General features: G+C 37.1%; 2 protein-coding genes across 3 annotated transcripts; both read right to left on the reverse strand.

The window, feature by feature from the left end:
- Positions 1,163-14,677, reverse strand: LOC18786843 (E3 ubiquitin-protein ligase KEG). Of its 2 annotated transcripts, none has more exons than XM_020558612.1 (16): positions 13,223-14,677; positions 11,293-11,655; positions 10,970-11,200; positions 10,528-10,653; positions 10,095-10,431; positions 9,827-9,984; positions 7,853-8,010; positions 6,654-6,772; positions 6,401-6,535; positions 5,860-5,984; positions 5,453-5,557; positions 5,119-5,352; positions 4,093-4,426; positions 3,803-3,991; positions 3,395-3,700; positions 1,163-2,817 (listed from the first exon to the last, which is right to left on the reverse strand). In XM_020558612.1, exons 1-16 carry the CDS (start codon positions 13,945-13,947, stop codon positions 1,600-1,602), a joined length of 4,863 nt encoding a protein of 1,620 aa, XP_020414201.1. In that variant the 5' UTR covers positions 13,948-14,677; the 3' UTR covers positions 1,163-1,599. The 2 variants fall into 2 exon arrangements, with proteins under 2 accessions (XP_020414201.1, XP_007220580.1); XM_007220518.2 differs by having other exon boundaries at positions 6,654-6,775; positions 13,223-14,675.
- On the reverse strand, positions 14,905-15,444 carry LOC18787120. The gene has a single exon (XM_020557144.1). The coding sequence runs from the start codon at positions 15,442-15,444 to the stop codon at positions 14,905-14,907; it is 540 nt and encodes a 179-aa protein (XP_020412733.1).

Genomic DNA, 19,894 nt, shown 5'->3' on the forward strand with positions numbered 1-19,894 from the left:
TTTTTATGTATTTATTTGAAAATTTTGAGAATTAAAAATAATAATAAAAAGAGCATCATATCCTTTCAACAATTGGACCCACACGGCTAAGGGACACTTTTTCTCCCGGTTTGGACTGTTCGAACTTGGAGTGGAGGATGACTAGACAAGACAAGACAACAACGACACGCACCAGACCCCAGTGCCGTTGATCTCTTTGTAAATCTATGGCTCTTACCAGATTTCAAAATGTAAAGTAGAAGAAGAAAAGTAAGCTATTCAAAAGCATATTTCAAATACCATATATAAAAAGTAAATTGGGAAAAATCATGGAATGTGACATTGTTGATAAAAGTTGTTTGTGGAACATTAGAAAGTTATTAGTGCATCCAGTGTTGGAGAATCTTGGTTGTGGATGCTCTCATTTGATCACGAACAGTAAATTGAGGCGTGTAAGTTACTGTTCTTAAGAGTAGATCTGCTCCTTTGAGATAATATCTCGGTGTATCAGGTTATAACGTCCTACCTTCCAAAATACAACTTTTGATCCTTATAAACATACACTCTCAATACTTAGATCGGATGAACACTTGAATCTTTTCATTGGGAAGTAAAATAAAATTAGCACAATACAAAACTGTATGAAAATTGTGAGGAAAGGAAATAATGTGGGAGGACAGAAATTGAAAGAAAAAAAAAAAGCCCAGAATAAACAAACAAGTAAATGATATTTGAGTGGGTCTATAGTATTTTTCACAATTAAACCAATTAAACGTTATCACCAATCAGAATAAAGATTCAAATTGAAGAAAGCAATTAAATCAAATCAACTAACGTTCAAACATTAAAGTTGATTTTGAATTCTAAAATATTTGGTATTGAAACATATTTTGAAATACTCATTAAGATAAAAAACCAACATCCAAATATTTGGTATTTGATTTTTCTTCAATGTTCATATGCATGTATGAAGTGCATATGCCAATTGCTCCGAGCCGAGTGATTTAATTGTTTTTAAATCACTTGTTGAATGCGGCAGGGTAGTACCACTTTTAGCATGTGAAGATATGTGAATTGTAATTTGTTGATACATAATTTATTTGCAGCTTGCTTCCTCCATTGTGTTTATACATTTTGCTTGGGCATGACAGTATTCTAATTTATAAGAACACTCTTCAGTGGGTTTTGGAGAAAACATCTACTAGGTACTTCTAAAAGAATGTATTAACTAACAAGATTAAGGGTTCAATTTGTACATCAATATAAATAACCTCATATATATATATATATATACCTCAAAAGCTTGTCAACTTCACAACACCTATGAAACACGTATGGCAAACTGCCACCTCTCTCTGCCTCCGTTGTGTCCCCTATAATTAACAGTAAGGCAAGACAATTTCCCCCCGTTTCCTATCTATCCATCTCTTGTACTCTTCTGTATTAACAAATAAATTATCCCTTCAGAGCCCATTACAACAAAGTTATAGTTTCGGGGCAGATCTGATCGCATTGTGCGGTCACAATGGCATTCGCACTTATCTGCACAAGCCGAGAGAGGGCGAGAACCCCTGAAACTGGAGGAGCCAATTGAGAAGAACATAAGTTGGATGAGTTGTGTTACGTGCTTTTATCAAGAGCAACATCAGCAGGATCTCCGATCCATGGCCTCCCTTCTCTCCACCGGAACTTAATTCTTAACTTTCCATTTGCATCCACCCCCACTACCTGTCCTTTGCTTGCATGAGTCTCCATTCCCCAACCCCACCGTGGGCTCACCAGCCCTTCTCTAATTCTCACTTTGTCCCCCACTTTAAATGGCCTAACCCGTTCTATTTCCGATGCCTTGCAAAGCCACAACCTCTCTGTGAAGCAAAATGCCACCCAGAGCTCCTCATTTTCCATGCGGTGCACCACCCCAACGCTCGAACGACTCACCTCTCCCCACTGGTGGGTTGGAGTTGAAACTGATGCTTTAACCCTAACCCAGTCTCCAATGTGAAGCTCCTCTTCCTCCACAAGCTCCACTTCCGATGGATCCAACATCCAAGCTTTTGAACCAGCTGGGGTGTATATTCTCAGCTTGCCATCAGCATCAATTGTGGATATAGTTCCAAGACTTGCATGGCTGTGGCCTGACCACCCAAATCTTGGCTGCTTGACAGATAGTTTAACCCTAACCTTCTGGCCAACCATGAGCCTGTTCACCCTAGCAAGATCAGAGGTAGGCCCAACCCATTTTTCTTGCTCCCCGCAAAATCCAACAAAAGTGGTTCCATCCCATTTATCGCCGTCATATCCCAATCCTTGCACCACTCCGACACTGCTCGGCCCAATGGATTTCCAAATACTTGCATGATCTTTTAATTTCACCCACTCTCCAACTTCAAAAATCTGCTCTATTTCAAGATCCGCAGGATCTCCTCTCCACAACCCTGGCAAACCAGAGAAAGCCACTCTGACTTCCCCATCAGCATGAACGCTAGTTATGATGCCTCGAGAATCAGGTTGAGCCCCTCTCCAGCCCCATCTTGGTTCAACTAGTCCAGTCCGGAACCGAACATACTGCCCTATTTTTAAGCATGGAACCTTTTCAACATCCGTGTAATGAGTTATCCACCTGCCTTTACGAAAACAACAAGCTAACTCCAGATAACCTGTATCTTGTACACTATGCACAACAGCTAAACTTTCCTTTCCAATGCTGTTCCAATCATAACTTGGTCGAGTTCCCAGGCTTGGTTTAGAACGTACCCAGTCACCAACTTCAAATCCAGAGAGTCGTTCCGCATCTCCAGGAGAAACTTTCCACAAGCTCTGTCGACCAGGCACTTTTACCTACATCAAATAACCAAAACCTCTTCTCATGTACAGTGATAGTTAACGAGGGCAAAGGTCCTCTTGACATTGTTGTTAGATTGTGAGCACGTGTACACACACAAGTACTAAGCTTATATATTTGCAGAAGTTGTCATGCACCAGCAGAAAATAACAAATGGTTCTACAACTTATTTTGCTGATAAATAAAGTGCTGATCTCTTTAAGCATATTTGTCATTTATTTCTTGTTTTAAGGACAGAAAGGCAGAGACTGGTGAGGAAGACATGAGAGAAAAGATGTGTCATAAAACTAAATCCCTCATCTCTCTCATCTCCCTCTCCTCCTCTCTCTTTAATTTTATTTTTTAAGAAAAAAATTCATTTGTCGAATGTGTCCGAAGCAAATGAAACTTCAATGACAGTAACAGCCCGCTTATCTAAAATTGTCCCCAGCCAGCACATTATTTGTACATCAATCTGATATGTTATATGTAATGATATGCGATGAATCTGATATCATAACAATTGAAATGAAGAAGAGTGCAAGGGAACGACTCATGCAAGATATTGCCTGTGTGTGAGATGAGATTTCTTACATTCAAAGCTCCATCCATGTCAATTCTAACTATTTTTCCAACAGTTGCTGCACTTTCATTTGACCATCCAAGTCGTGGCTGAGTAATAGATGCCATCACATGAATCTCTTGCCCTAATTCAAAAGGGGGCACCTTCTCCACATCTGTGACAGAACAAGAAAAAGGCTTGCTCCTGAAGCAGAAGGCGACACCCATATCACCATCTTCCTCCAAGCTATGAATTATCCCAACACTGTTCCTTGTAATATCCTCCCATCCGTATTTGGGAGAGGGCACAGAAGCTTTAACTCTAACCCAATCCCCTACCTGCTCATGGTGGAAATACCAACATGCAGATACAAAGCAGCATATTAAAAAAACTACCCTGTTTTTTTCTAAGATATAATAAGATAAACAATTAGATATTACCTTGAAGTCTTCCACCTTCTCCATGTCAGAAGGATCAGCCTGCCATGGTATTGGTCGATTAGGAATTTCAATTACCAGGAGGCCATCATTCTCTATCTCACTTATTCTTCCAACACTATGATGTGTCTCACCACCCCATGCATACCTAGGTTCTGCAACAGATCGCTTCACACATACCCTGTCACCAATCTTCAAAGTCAACAATGTATTAGTGTTTAAAAAGAATACATAAAAAACATCAAGGGATAAATAAAATTATCAATTATCACTTTACAACATATCTCACTCACCCTGAATGGGATTACAGGTTCAACCTCCTCTGGTTCACAATGCCATGGACTTGGAAGATAGCTCAGCTCTAGCAATAGACTACTATCAGGTCTTATACAATACACAATACCAATGCTCCCAGGTGTAACAGATCCCAGTCCATGCTTTGCTGTTGTAAGAGTAGGACGAATACGAACCCAGTCCCCAACCTTGAATTCTTCAACTCTTTCCATCTCCGCAGGATCAGCTTTCCATCCTCTGGAGGCTCCAGGAAACCCAACGCGTAGGATACCATCATCATCAACACACAATACAGTACCAATGCTGTCACGTGACTGCCCACGCCACCCAAACCTGATAACAAAGCAAGGTCAGTCATTAAATTTACTACAATCCATTTTGAATAAGGATTACATGCAAGCAGATACCAGAAGATGCATATCTAAAGCTGACAATAGAAAGGAATTAAATATGGCAAATGCAAAAGAGAGAGATCCAATGCATGCATGTGAAGTTTCATTGTTGATTAACAGAAAAATGGCCAAACTATTCTACTTTTGTCTCTATCACTACATCTGCTTTTATCTAAACCTTTACAGCCGTTTACCTAGTAGTACAGAATTCTGCATTCATGAGCAAACCATTTTATTTCTATAGTTCACACAGATTGTCTACCACGTTGCTGACAAAATATTATTAGGAACCAATATATCATATTTATTCTTGGTCCTTATATAATGTTTTTATCTTTTACTTTAATGCCCCAAAACCTTTATGTTTAGTTCGATGTTTCTGTGTTGTTTTGTATCTTCTTGTATTTAATCCTTTTGGTATTCATGTTTAACCAATTTTATTTCAAAATTACTTCATATTAAGAGGATAAATTATGGACTAATAAGTAGTCCTTCAGCCCAAAATATAAAAATAAATACATTAATGTCACTTTCAATTTAAATGCTTGAGACGAGATACAGTTATGTAACAATTAAAGCTTGGAATAAGATGCCACCACTTTGGATAAATATAGAAACTGTTCAGAATTAAACCTGGGCTCTTTGACATCTGGTTTCAGCTGCACATGCTGTCCCCTGTCTAAAGGAATAACTTTTACAACTTCATTTGCCAAAACACGAACCTCTCCGGAACAAAATGATACTAACAAATGGTCCTTATCTGGGGCGCCTTGCACAAACCCAACACTTCTATGTTTTGCACCTTGCCAGCCATATGTAGGAGTTGTTATACTTCTTTTAAATTTCACCCAGTCTCCTACATCAAATCTAAACCATAGAGAAAACAAGAATTATGAAATCTACTAGTCGCAAGGAAGCATTATTAGACATGCTATCAGAATAACACAATGATATTATCTCCTCTCACATTGTAGGAGACAGAAAAACTCCCCGATTTACAAGTGCCTCCATCAGATCTTCAGATATCCATTCCCGGGGAAGGGCCTCCAAAAAGTCACGTAATGTCTTGCCGCTGTCATCAAAGTCAAAATTTTAAATTGTTTAGTATATTAGATAGCTTACCCTGTGCCTTGGCACCTTTATGGAGTTCCCAATCAGTTTCCTAATAGATTAAATGCAAAATTTCAAAGGCCTGATAGTCAATAATAACTAGTTCACAACCTGGTATTTTTATTAGTCATCATTTTTGTTTCTTATAAACAATTAGATGTACAAGTTCGAACACACTTAATAGTATATAAAATTGTAAGAAGAGAATCTCTTGCAAATGATGGTAAAACCACAAAAAAGAGCAATGCCTTAATTGGCACTTGCCTGTGATTTCTGGCTTCAACAGAAGCATCAGGATTTCTAAGCATAACAATAAGCCATTCAAGATTTTCACGTATCATTTTTGCTGCATCTGCTGCTATATGGAAAGCATTGTCACCTTCATCATCCTGATAACAATGAGCAAAATACATAAGGCTGATGATGACTCAAAGAAAAATATGGTTTAAGTAGCAAAAAGATAAGGACAAAGTCATTAGGCATCGTCAAGAGATAAAAGCTGTCTTTGTATGTGTGTGTGCACTCCGTTCCAACAAGGGCCTAACTTCGAGGACTTCATATCAATTGTTTGATAAGATATGGCTAATATCTTCTTAACGGCTAATAATGAGAGACATCTTCAACCATATCTGCTTAACAGTTAATATGCAAATCCTAATTGGGTCCTCCCTAGATTGCCTCCACATGTGCACATATAAAATTGTATGTTTCTCATATTACAGTTCTATATCAACAAGAAATGATTAGATACCAAGAGAACATATAACTGATGCAACAAAGGAAGTTCACTAAATTGAAGAGAAACCTGTAAATTATAATTTGCTCCAGAAGATAGAAGCAGTCCGACACATGACTTCGCCCCTCTGGCCAATGCTACATGAAGAGGAATTGTATTTTGTACATTCCGAATGTTCACATCAACTCCAGCATCAAGTATAATCTAGCAATGAATTTTCCAAGGTGTTGATACATCAATAATGCACAGAGGATGAGTGACCAAAAATCAAGAAATGCGTTTTAGATTCTGTTGTCATGTAATTGAAAGCTATCTTGACTACCTTGACCAACTCAACGTCATTGGCCATTGAAGCTGTATGCAAAGCTGTCCGTCCATGCTGGGCATCTTGAGCAGTTGGATCTGCTCCAGAAGCAAGCAAAATATGCACCATTTCTCTTCCTTCTACAAGCAGCATCAAGTAAAAATACTAATACTAATCATAAGATAAATTACTTCTTACTTTAAGTGGAACACTGGAAAACAGAACAAATCAATTTTACCCTACCAGCTAAGTAGGTACATAAACAGAAAAAATCAACAACTACAAAGTACACGAAATCAATTTTACCCTACCAGCTATGCAATCCTGATGGTTACGGAAGATGTCAGAGGTCTCAGATTAAAAGTAAATGACAAAATACACAACCCACAAAAATTTTATGTGAAAATCATATGATTGTGTTAGATTTTATCATTCTACAAATATTTTTTACCCAAAAGGGGGAAAAGGAAATCGAGAAACAAATGACATGGGAAAGAAAGGAATACAAAAGAAAAGAGTAGAGAGAGATTTTAATATCACACATTTTCTGACAATATTTGGGATTCAAGGTTTAAGTGCCCACCCCACATGTCAGCATGGCCGGAAACAGCTTAAAAACAGGGACAAGAAATAGTTTAGAAGTTCTGTGTCTATTGTTGCATTAGCTTGAAGTCTTGATCCTTTGTTTGACAATGCAACTCTATAGTTCTGGAGCTTGTAAATATTCATCAATAAAACAAGCACGAATATCTAGACTCTGTAACATACAAATATAAATATGCAGAAGCATGCACATAGGAAAGACTTCAAATTTGACATTTTTAGACAACATTTTCTAGTACAACACAAATTAAGCTCAATAAAGACTTCTTGTAACTTGCAAGTATAGCAACACTAACCTCCAAACACCAAATAACAATGATTAAGAGCTCAAAATCAACACATAACCCAATTAATTAACAAAACTGATGGTTTATGGAAAACGAAGGAGGTCTCAGGATAAAAGTAAATAACAAAAGACACAAACCATTAGACTATATATATAGATTACATAGTATCCTTTATATCAATTATTGGACGCCATACACATCAACCAAAATCCCAAAAGCAATCAATATGTAATCAAAGTGCCTCTAAACCTGGTTGAAAACAAAGAATCACTAAACAAATAAAAGTTTCAGATCAATTAACAAGACATTTTAAGGATCTAGGATTACCAATTTCATGATCTTTCTTTAGAGCAGCTGCCATACACAACGCGGTGCCAACTGAACTTGGTATATCAATTGCATCGGCAATCTCTTCTGGTGTTGCAACTTCCACCCACCTTCTAACAACAGCAACATTCCATGTTGCCACACACAAGTGCAATGGTCTATGATACGATAAGAATTTAACAGGGCAATCAAACATTTAGGTCAAAATCTTTATGTAGTTTCAATCAAATACCCACTACTTGCAAGTGCAAAACCATGTGACTACTTTTACCAATTTTAATAGATAAAAGCAAATGCTTTTGGGCTATAAACAATCAAACTACAGAAAAAAAAAAATTATATATATATTATGCTTACTAAAAAGGTGACAATTGTCAGGTCTACTACTAAGCATGTCCTCTGAATCACAAGCTCAGGAATGATGGGCCAATGACTCCAACAGACTCAATCAGTATATTTCACCAACAATATTGCACCTTTTAAATACATTTAAACAATCTGAGACATCACCAGACTTGTAAATCCAAGTAAACCCCGCCTTTTAAGGAAAGCGTACGTATATAATTAGGTATTTTTATAAGAAATTATATGATTTGTTGATTTGCCTGAGATCCCAAGTCAAACCTTTTCTCAATCAAAAGTACAAACGTTTTCTTTTTCCTTTGGATTAGTTCAGGACTTGTCTGCCTACTTTTATGGGCTGACTTTACTCTCTTTTTTTGTTTCTTTTTTTTTTTCAAATGTTGCTAATGCGGCTGTGTTTATCTTTTCTTTTTTTTGTTGAAAAGAAATGCCACTGTGTTTATCAAAGTACTCAATATAAACTACAATGTTGTGTTTATCAAAGTACTCAATATAAACTACAATGTTTAATCGAATTATAAAAACAATAACTTCATGTCTGTTTTACATAAAACTTGTATATTTTCAAAATATTCTTCAAGATCTATCAAACAAGACACAGGATGAATATAAAATTATGCATGAAGATAGAGACAGTAATGTATATGTGAGACATATACATTATCAAGATGAATACTGTTACACTTTATAACCTATTATATATTTATGAGACCCATGCATTATCATGAAGTGAAAAAAAAATAATAATAATAATTAGATCATGTCAAGGACTTGAGATAATGTGTTTGTGAGACAGATTCATTATCATGATATCGAAAGTGAATTATGTTTCATTCTGTATGAGGCAGATACATTAATTTTTTCTTCTCCATAATTTTATTATCATGGGTCTTGTGGATAATGTAATATATATATATATATGGATGTTTGACTTTTCTACTTGGATTAAATTATTGGACATGAGCTAACAAAAACATCTATCAGGGTACCGCATCTACAAATCTTGTGAATATGATCTGTTTTAAAAAGATCAAAATAATACATTCAGAATCTTACTAAATGCTGCCCAACATGATATGTTAAAAGAGCTGACATGGGGCTAACCAGTAAACAAGATCAATATAACTACACATTGTGAGTCATATGTCAGACTCCGGCAAGTTAATTCTACACATATTAAAGTCATAATATCATGGATCTTAGTTGGGAAGACATGAACGGAGGTAAAGCTGGAAATGCCCACTGGTAACTACGCTTTATGCCCAGATGAAGGGGTTAAGATTTGGCTGACTGCATTCTAAGACTTGAATATCTTAACTACTGTTCGTATAAATATATTTGCATTCAATTTGTATACTTCACATTCAAAGAAACTAGAATTCTGTATCTCAAAACGCACTAAATTCTACACAAGGTGCCTAAATGAGTCAATGACTTTTTATTCAGACCTGATTGTGGCTCAGTGGATTGTGCCCATTAAAAAAACATCCACAAATATTTGATACGCACCACACATCATCAATGAATTTCATTACCAGAGAGGTAAAAATATGCACATTACTCTTATAGTAAACAAAAATTAAAGAAAATGAAAATCAATTTCGTACTTACGTATATTTTTCTGAATTTAAAACGGACATTGACCTAGAGCCCCCATTTTCCAAAACGACAAGTGCACAATCTGTATACTTCTTGGCAACAGCTCTATGTAGTACAGATTCACCTTCCTCATCCACTGCATTAGGATCTGCCCCAGCCATTAGTAACTCCTGAAATTATGCAAAATATATGTTAAGAGCACACCTTTCAAAAACCTTATGAAGCAAAAATGAAATATCATTAAACATGATATTTCATTATCCATGTAACTGAGACCTACACGCATACAATCAGGCTGGCCATGATAGGCACAGACATGAGCAACAGACGGGCCAAAGCCTTCCCGCAACCTAGATCTCACATTAGCACCTCTGTTAATGAGAGCACGAACGCATTCTGGGGATCCAGCAACTAAAGCAAAAACAAGTGGAGGATCCCCATCTTTGTCCAAGACATCCACATTTGCCTCTCGATGCTCCAAAATGGCATCAACAAGTTCTGCACTACCACGTCGACAGGCCAAATGGAGAGCAGTTTGGCCATCAGCATTTTGAGCTTCTAATAAAGACAATACTGCGCTGTTATCACTTTCTGCTGCAGCCTTTTCAAGCAGATCTCTGTATAACCAAAGAGTGTGGCATATGGAGAATAAGACAACAGTTTTGGGTTTAAAAACAAATAGCCCAAATAATTAGGGAATGAAATGCACTAACCTAACACCGTGTACATCCCCTTCGGACACAAGTCTATGCAGAAGGGTGGGGTTAGCGTGAAAAACTTCTGAGTGGGATACAGGAGACGGTTCCGTCACATTTGATCCAGAGCATTTAGCTAAACCACTGTGTTCAAAAACTCAAGATGTCACTCAATCTAATGTAATTAGCAAATTATAAATTTCAATATATTGATCTTGCTCTCTCTGTAGATTGGGCCCCCATGCATTGAGAGAAACCCAGCATCACTGACTCAGTTTCTATATATATGTTCTTCATTCTGCCCTTGGGAAATAGTCAGATATCCCAAGTTATTGAAAAAATATATATATCTATATAATATTTGTTCTTCATCCAACAGCATCAGCAAGGATTGAGTCAAGATGCCACTAACAAAAATACCAGAAAATTCAAGAGTATAAACAGTACTTTGAATTCTTACTTATCAGGACTTGCAGGAGGGCTCCGTGGTATCTCCTGCAAATGACGGAGAAATGTTGCTAACATTGAACTAAAGGACGGTCTTTTTGATGCCTTGAACTGCAGGCACTCACCAATCATTTTCCACAATTCCCTAGGTATTCCAACACCTACTACACTTGCATATTGTGGAGGCAGTTTCCGAGCCTTGATTACAGCCCGATAAATTTCCTCTGTGCTTAAACCAGCCCATCTGCACAACGAATTTCAACTTGTACTAAAAATCATTCAATAAAGGGAAAAAGAATGAGAACTTTCAAATATACAGTATGTTGCTCCACGTACGGAATGGAACCAGTGCACATTTCAACCAATGTACAACCAAAACTCCATGCATCTGACTCTGTAGAAATACCAATAGCATCCTCCCAAAATGGATTCAATAATTTCTTCACCGGCTCCCATGCCTCTGGGGCTGCATAGTGGGGGCTGAGCATCGTACATTCCATACAAGAATGGATCCTTGAGGTATCACACTCCAGTCGAGCTTTCCGGCAGGAAGGTTTCTTCAGAATTGCAGCAACTCCATAATCAGAAACCACCGCGTGACCACTTGAATCCAAAAGAAGATTGGACGGTTTCAGATTCATACAAACAACACCTGCCGCATGGAGTTCAGCCACTCCTCGTGCAATGTCAGCCCCATATCTACAAATGGGAAGCACTCAAAACGTCAAGACAAGAGTTAATGCCAGTTAATAGTCACTAAAATAAGATATTTTGAAATTTCACACACTGGTGAGCTTGGATTTGTAAACCTCTAACTCAATTAGAACTTTAACCCTCAAACCAAATGAACTCAACATGTATAAAATGGACGTATAAACAAATCCGTGACTATAATAATTTATATTTGTCTACTTTCAAGATTTTGCAGATAAAAACAGGAGATGTACCAAGCAAATCCGACCTCTATTTGGCAGCTAGTTATATTGAAAACCCAATAGATGTTTTGTACTTTTCAGTGAAAACACAATTCTTCAACATTTATTCTCCAAATCTAAATTCAGCGTCCATTTGGAAAATCAGAATGATATTCAAGATCAGTCTTATTTTGTGGTTAGGTATATCCCTCTCCTGCGTCCTAAATATGGAATTAAAGCAAGCTTCTCTGTGTATGCAAAAGAAATGCATTTCTACACAATGGATTAACCAGTTATTATGTTGATTGTTGACAGCTGTTGAAGGGGAAAATAACATATAAGATCATTGTATTAAAAAGTCTTATCACCAAAAAATAAATAAATAAATCCAGCTTATAGTTGCAACTGTAAAGCTAGTACAAGCTCAAAAATTTAAGTCTCACAAGGTTAAATCTGACTACTATAAATTTTAATGGATTTAAAGAAAGTATATGACTACTGAATTAAAGGTTTCTGAATAAGCTTGATTTCCATGTCGGGGACAATTCTTGTTATGCCACATCCTACAAAGAATCCCAACTGTTAGCATTTATACCTGTTCCATAGTGTCCATCCATTACTATTAACTAAAAAACATCTACCCTTGTGAGCATATAAACATTATTATAAAGTTTCCAATTCCACATTTCATGGTCCAAAAATGGGAGGAACATATTGGAATGGGCAAAGTAAGTTTGGCTAAGTCAGAAAGGACAAATTTGTCTTCCTTGAAAGCTATCAGTGAGAACAACATTTCAGGGAACGGAAGGCATCACAATTTGGTGGCTGCAATATAACTTGTATCCCAACTCATTTTTGTATTCAGGAAGGGAAGACAAAGAATATATGAAATTTGGTGAAACATGACAAAAGAAGAAGAAAAGTTTTAGATATTGCACAATACTACTAACCCAATGTAACTCACCTCCCCATGGCAATGGACGTGAAGTACCCAGCATACAGAACATTATTGCAAAAGACTTTACCACACCTCTTTCAAGTAAGACACAAACACTTCAAATAAGTTTTATATTTGAACTGTCAAACAATATGACCAAATACAGTATCGGTATGAATCATAAAACCCATAACTTGATCCATAAAAACAATTTGATTGTCATTTGATTATTCAGAATCATTAACCATTCCATACCCACTATATAGAGATCAACAAGAATTGCCTAAATTACCTTTTTGAACTTAACTATCCACAACCACCACACAAACCAAGAAAATAATCAGAGCATACGAAAATTATAATATACAAAACTTTTTTCAAACAAAAAATAGAAAGTAAATGAAAACTTCAAAACCTTAGGATTTGCTCCAAAGTAAGCCTGCCCTCATTTCGCTGCATCTCGGACTGAACAGACCCATAACACCTATCCATAACAAGACACAAAGTGCCTTCACTCTTCATAGCCCCATGAAATGTGCACACATTCCTACACCACATCGATGCCCGCCGCAAATTCTCCAGCTGCCCCATCACCCAATCCATACTCGTCTCCTCCGCCACTGCCACCTTCTTCACCGCTATCTTGTGGCGGCACCGCCCGCCTCCGCCGCCAATCACTGCAGTCCACATTTGGACCCCGGCCTGCCTCCCCTCTCCTATCCGCCGCACCAATCTCAAGTCTTGGTGCACTGCCAGCTCCATCAGCGGCCCGCACCCGCCCGAGCTCGAGGTGTGGGACCCACGGCTACATCGCCGGTCCCCATCGTCCTCGTCATCATCGTCCCCATCCTCGTCGTCCGTGTAGTCGCAATCGAAATTGGCGGCGGAGGCAGACGAGACGGCATTGGAACTCGAGTGAATCAGAGCGAGCACGGCGAAGTTCTTGCGGAGGGCCTGAACGGAGTTGCCGACGACGGACACGTGGCGGCACCTGGGGCAGACGAGGGTGGTATCGGTACAAGAAGAGAACATCCGAGACAAGCAGTCCTTGCAGAAGCCATGGCCGCACTGAAGCAAAAGCGGGACTCTTTCTTCCTCGTCGTAGCGCGTCTGGCAGACGGAGCAGCACGGCACTTTCATCTTCCCGATTTGGCTTCTTCCACTTTCTGAGCTGAATCGATTGAAATTGGGTTTTGGGTTTCGGGTTTCAGAGCTTTTGGGGAGCTCAGAAGCTCATGCTGGAAGTGGAGAAAGTAGATCCATAAATGAATTGGGCAGAGAAATGAAGATTTGAAACCAATGAATGATCAGTTGGGCTAACCAGGAAAGAAATCTACACAAGCAAAGGAAAAAGGGTTTTAGTCTTTTAGAGAGAGAAAGTAGAGAGAGAAAGAAATAGAGAGAGAGGAGTTTGTGTCTTGTCTTCTAACTTGCAACTTCTGAGGGTTTTTTTGTATTTTTCATTTCTTTTTTGTTTTTTCTTTGTAAATAATTTTGTTTCGCTTTCTACAAGGACTAAAAAGGAGAGTGGAAGGTTGGCTGGGTCGGCTACTTTTCAGAGAGTCCTCAAACCCGCTTCTTTCGCCACAAAATAATACTTTGTTTTCTTTCGTTTTTCTTCTTTGTGGGTTATAGGAGGGGTAGAAATGGAATATAGAGCAAAATGGTGGAGAGATGGTGTTATATTTGGCAATGACAGAGGGGATGGTTTTCAATCCAAAACCGTTCATATGGATAGGAAAAGAGGTGTGAAAGATCCTTTGAGGGTTGGGTCGTCGGTAATGCGAATGCAATTCAATAGTTGTGAATCCTAAAGAGAATAGTGAATCCATCAATATATAAATCAAAGTCTTGTCTGCATTTTAATTCGCATTATAAAAAAATTCTTTGCAGTCTAATGCATTTCTTTTTCTTTTTTCTTTTAAGATTCAGTTGAAGAGTTAGAAAGTATTTTAATGTTCAAAAATAAGATATTCATCATTGTAATTCTTTTTTGTTTTTTAATGTGAGAAAGGAAATTAGAAAAGATGCAATTCTCGAGGGCACGCAAGCCCAAATAAATCCAAATAAAAAGAAAAAACAACGGAAAAAGGGAGATCACTCTCCCACAACTTTGAAGGCGAGAGAGAATGACCAAGAAGCAAGAGCATTTACAACCGCATTGGCTTCTCGAAAGACATGAGAGAAGGAGACTTGATCACAAAATGTTCTGAGATGTAGAATATCTTGAACAAGCTGGTTAATGCACCAGGGAGTCGAGCATCGCTTCAAAACTGAGTCAATGACAAGTTTAGAATCCCCTTCAACTAAGAGCTTGGACCATCCCTTCGAAATCGAAACAACATAAGCCAAGTCATCTCTAAGTGTCAAACATTCTGCCACAATAATAGAATTGCAACCAATCTTCTTAGCACCAGCCAGAACAACATGTGCATTATCATCTCTAATAACAAAGCCAATTGCAGCATGGCTGCATCTAACGGAGCCATCAAATTTTATTTTGTACCAGCCAAGAGGAGGAGGAAGCCATTTGATAGGTGCAATACTTGGTCCAATTATTGGTTTGTGATTGGTCCACCAATAATCCAAATGAATGGTACCGGCAACATTGAGGACTTGTGCAAGATGAGGACGCATGTCTCGAAATATTAGGTTGTTCCGAGCTTACCAAACTTGCTAACAGAAGCATAAAGCTTTGCAAAAATCATTAGGCTCCCAAAGATTAGCATTACAGTTAAGGGAATGGAACCACTCAATAATATCATAATGATGGGCTGCAAGATGAGGAAAATGGTAAACACAATTCCAAACTGCAATAGCAAAAGGGCACTGAAAAAGAAGATGTTGTATGTTTTTTTGGATGTGTGTTACAGAGCATGCTCATGGTTCAAGGCAGGATTGAATCTATGCAATCTAGAACGAACTGGCAACCTGAAGGGAAAATTATGTGTTAGGTATTTCTTAAAACTCATTATGTATAGGAAAATGATTTATCTAGCATTAACATATCTCAGATTAAATTAGTGATAGCAAAAGCAAAATCAAAAACTAGAAACTCATGTAAGTCCTATTAGTCCCAATCTTTTTAGGTTTATCAAAAATTACACTTTTGACTCTTTAATATAGTTTTAAAGAAAACGATGAAGAATGGTTACACCTTGGAGCGAATCTTAAACCCTATTAAGGTGTTCAAGTAATGGACTTGATCTCTTGCTTGTTGATGCTCCACTATGGCTCTTCAAATAGGTACAAAGGATATGAACCTCCAAAAAGCTCTTCACCAAGGATGACTAAGATGAGAGAACAAGAAACTTGGAGAGAAGAAAGTGCTAGCCCTCACTCTACCAAGTGGCCGGCCAAGGGGGATATTGAGAGAGAGGTGGGATATTTCCTATCTTCCAAATTTCCAACTTGAAACCGTAAAATAAGTTGGTGTTATGGCTTACAATATATAGACCCATACATGTGACATCTATGGCATGTGTGCCACACCTCTCTTTTAGTGGCCTATTTTTGGGTTATCTAGGTCCTTCACATTTATCCTATAATGTGTTACATAGTCTAAAGTCATATGGTCCATTTGTTTAATTCTTTAAGTCATATGGGACTCAACCAAAGTTCTTTAACTTAATTGAATAATTAAATTATTCTAATTAGTTTAATTATTTTAATGATTTAACAAATTAAGTCACGAACTTGTATAACAAATATTGATCTTAGTCAATCCTTGTTGACCATGTTGAGTGTCTAGTCAACGGTTGACCTTTGACTTTTACCAAGCCAGAAATTCTTTCTTCTCTTCTAATTCTCAATCCACTCATTTTTGGAGTGCGATCTTATAAGTTATAATTAGCGAGGCCATGGGTAAGTATGATTCTTCTAAATCGAATATGAAATGTATCCCTCCAAACAATTCTCCCTATTGGCAAAGGCTAATTATAATTAGTCCTACAAGGCTTCCACAAACCATAGCTGACACCTAGTAGTATGTCATGGTTACCCAAGCTAAATAGAATTCATTTAGATAACCTAGTCAATTTGAGATTGCAATGCTGTTCAGTATTTCCACTACTACAAAAAGTGAAAAAGACGACCAGAAAACAACGACGGTCTAATTGAAAACCGTCGTGGTTTTTAAAAAGACGACGGTTCTAAAAACACCGTCGTGTAATACCACCTTAGACAACTAAAAATGGAGATTCAAATGGCTGTTCAAAAACAACGACGTACCTAATTAAAAAACCGACGTCTATTTGAAACAGATTTCCGCAGTGTAAAATCAAAGCCAACAGAGAACGGCAGAAGTTATGAATCGACCGACGTAGAAAGTAAAGACGACGATTTCAATAAAAGCCGCCGTTTTTACTCATAAAATAACACGACGAAATTTTCGTATAAGACGCCGTATAATTACAAACAAATCGACGGCTTTAAAATACAAAATGTCGCCGTATTAAATTAATTTACAACGACGAAAAATATAAATATATCGACGTTATTCTTGTATATTTCTACGACGTTATCTTTAAATCGTACTATAAAATTTAACGTCGTATTTATTAATTTTATACGTCGTACCTTTAATTTAAACCGTCGTCTTAATAAGAATTTTTGTTAACAATTTTTTCCTTTATTTTCTTATCCTACGTCGGTAGATCTACTTAATGACAAGAATTGAAATCTGTCATCCAAAAAAGAAACTTTACATAATCCAGAACATTAATTTCCTTCATTTTAAATTTCCTCCGGAAAAAAAACTCTATTTATAACGCACTGTAATTGAAAAATAAACTGAAAGGTCACGGGAAAAAAATTTCTATTCATAATTTAACAATTCAAATCCACGTCGGTTATATTAAACCTAACGACGTTAAATGAAAAGATTCCACGTCGCAAAACAAATATTGCGTCGTGTTAGTTCATGGTTTCTTTAATAGTTTCAGTTTCTTTAACAGTTTGGTCCTTTATCTTTCTGCAGGACTTGTATAGTTCAAAGCATTGACTTGTATAGTTCAGAGTATAGTTCAAAGCACTGATTCGATTGCTCATGCTTTATCGCATTCATGAAGCCATTTCTATTCTTTATCGCATTCTTGAAACCCATCTTCTTCTTCTGAAGCTCTACGGATAAAGGAAGAGGCTATCACAAATCTAACGGATCTTCTTAGCCAAGAAAATCAAGCAGAGGATCAGGCACATCTGATCTTCAGATTTCCCTGAGAAACGAACTTACCGTCGTTGAATAGATATACTACGTCGGTTATGGTCGTCTGTGATTGAATTTCCTTTTATTTATAAACCCTAATAGTCATTGTTTATGCAGTATGCGAAGGGAAAACAGGAAGAGCCATACCCCCAAGGAGCAATTGATGAAGTCCGGAATGAATGGGCAGAGTTTGTTTGCCTTCACCTGGAATAGGGGAATTATTGAACACTTGATATTTATGTATAATGTACAAATTCTGTCTATAATATATAATGTAAAAATTTGATGAGGTTTTCTTAAATTAAAAAAAAAAACAAACATACAAAATGCGTAACCGACGTGTAATACTTTTCCAACGACGTAATAAAGTCAAAAGCCGTCGTTTTTTGTGGTTTCGTTTTAAACAAATCCGACGTAAAAGGATATTTAGACGACGTTCTTTGAACAATGGAGTCGTTTATGGTTTACAACGTCTTCAATTTCTTAAGGGTTCAGGGTAGTACTTTGTAACGACAGCGGTTAAGTCGTGGAATATATATTTTACGTCAGATAGTTAAATATCCGCCATCGTTTCTCATTTAAACGACGTCATTTTAACAACTTAGTCGTCTATTACAATTTACAACGTCTACAATTTATTAACACCGACGTGGTTTGTTGTTGTGATAAGAATATTTTATTATTTTTATATCAAAATATTCAAAATAAATTTAAAATAAATCAGAAAAATGCAAAGTCAACTCCTATGAAGTCATTGATATATTTTCTTCCCCCTAAACCTTGAAAAAATTCATTTTGAATAACAAAAATTTAAAATGAACATCCAAAACAAAATTGTTTTGATGAGTCATAAAATCACTTCTAGTTTTATGGTTTAGGGTTTAGAGTCTAGGGTTTAGAGATTAGGGTTGTTATTTATTGGGGTTTATTTTTAAAGTATAATTTTTGGGTAGTCTAGGGTATATATTAGGCTGTAAAACCATAAATCCTTGTATAAACTTAATTTTTAAAATTATATAATTTAGTTTTAAGGGTTTAGGGTATTAATTGTTAACGACGGTGGTTGAGTCGTGGAATACATATGTTACGTCGTGCAGTAAAATATCCGACATGGTTTCGACTTTAAACGACGTCATTTTAATATGTAAGTCGTCTATTACAATTTACAACGTTTTCAATTTCTTAACCCCGACGTGGTTTTTCAGTCGTCTTTATATCAAAATATTCAAAATAAATTTAAAATTAATCCGAAAAATGAAGCGTCAAAATAAACGGCGTTACGTTCAGTGTTTCCGTCGTGGAATATTACATTTACGTCGGTTCTTGTAGAACTTTCGCCATGGTTTTTCTTTCGACGATTTAAAGAGCGCGCGCTCTAAAAATTTTCGCGCGCCCTAAATTTTTTTATATTTGGCTCTTATTCTTATACTTCTAACCCTGAACCCTAAAATTTTCAGATTTCGCGCAACATAACATTCGCTCTCTCACTTCTGCTCTAATTAAAAGTTGCACTCTCCAGGCTCCGTCGAATCTGTGAGCTCGTCCAACCTGTAAGTACAAACCCTATCCTTGTATAATCTGCTATAGTGATGGTCATTGCCTGTATTTTCACTTTATTATAGATAATAGGTTATAGTGTCGGAGATGAATAAGTCATGGATGCACTCGGATAGAAGATCGAAGGCATATGAGTTTGGGGTGGAAGCATTTTTGAACTTTGCTGTAGAAAATCTTCTAACTACAACACATATCCGTTGTCCATGACAAGATCAAATAAAGGTGTACTTTTGCTGGAAATCAACACAAAAAGACACAGATCACCAACTTCCAAATGATTGTCACGCACAACGTCCATCCAACCACGCCTGAATCTGGGCCTCC

Source organism: Prunus persica, chromosome G2 (genome assembly GCF_000346465.2).
Source record: "Prunus persica cultivar Lovell chromosome G2, Prunus_persica_NCBIv2, whole genome shotgun sequence".
Taxonomy (NCBI): Eukaryota; Viridiplantae; Streptophyta; class Magnoliopsida; order Rosales; family Rosaceae; genus Prunus; species Prunus persica.

Excerpts from the sequence above, each read along its gene's own strand:
- LOC18786843 (XM_007220518.2), bottom strand. The coding sequence starts at position 13,947 with ATGAAAGTGCCGTGCTGCTCCGTCTGCCAGACGCGCTACGACGAGGAA. Across the intron at positions 6,536-6,653 it reads ATGACGTTGAGTTGGTCAAG|ATTATACTTGATGCTGGAGT; the intron begins GTAGTCAAGATA and ends ATTCATTGCTAG. Across the intron at positions 3,701-3,802 it reads AGAAGGTGGAAGACTTCAAG|GTAGGGGATTGGGTTAGAGT; the intron begins GTAATATCTAAT and ends CACCATGAGCAG.
- LOC18787120 (XM_020557144.1), bottom strand. The coding sequence starts at position 15,444 with ATGCGTCCTCATCTTGCACAAGTCCTCAATGTTGCCGGTACCATTCAT.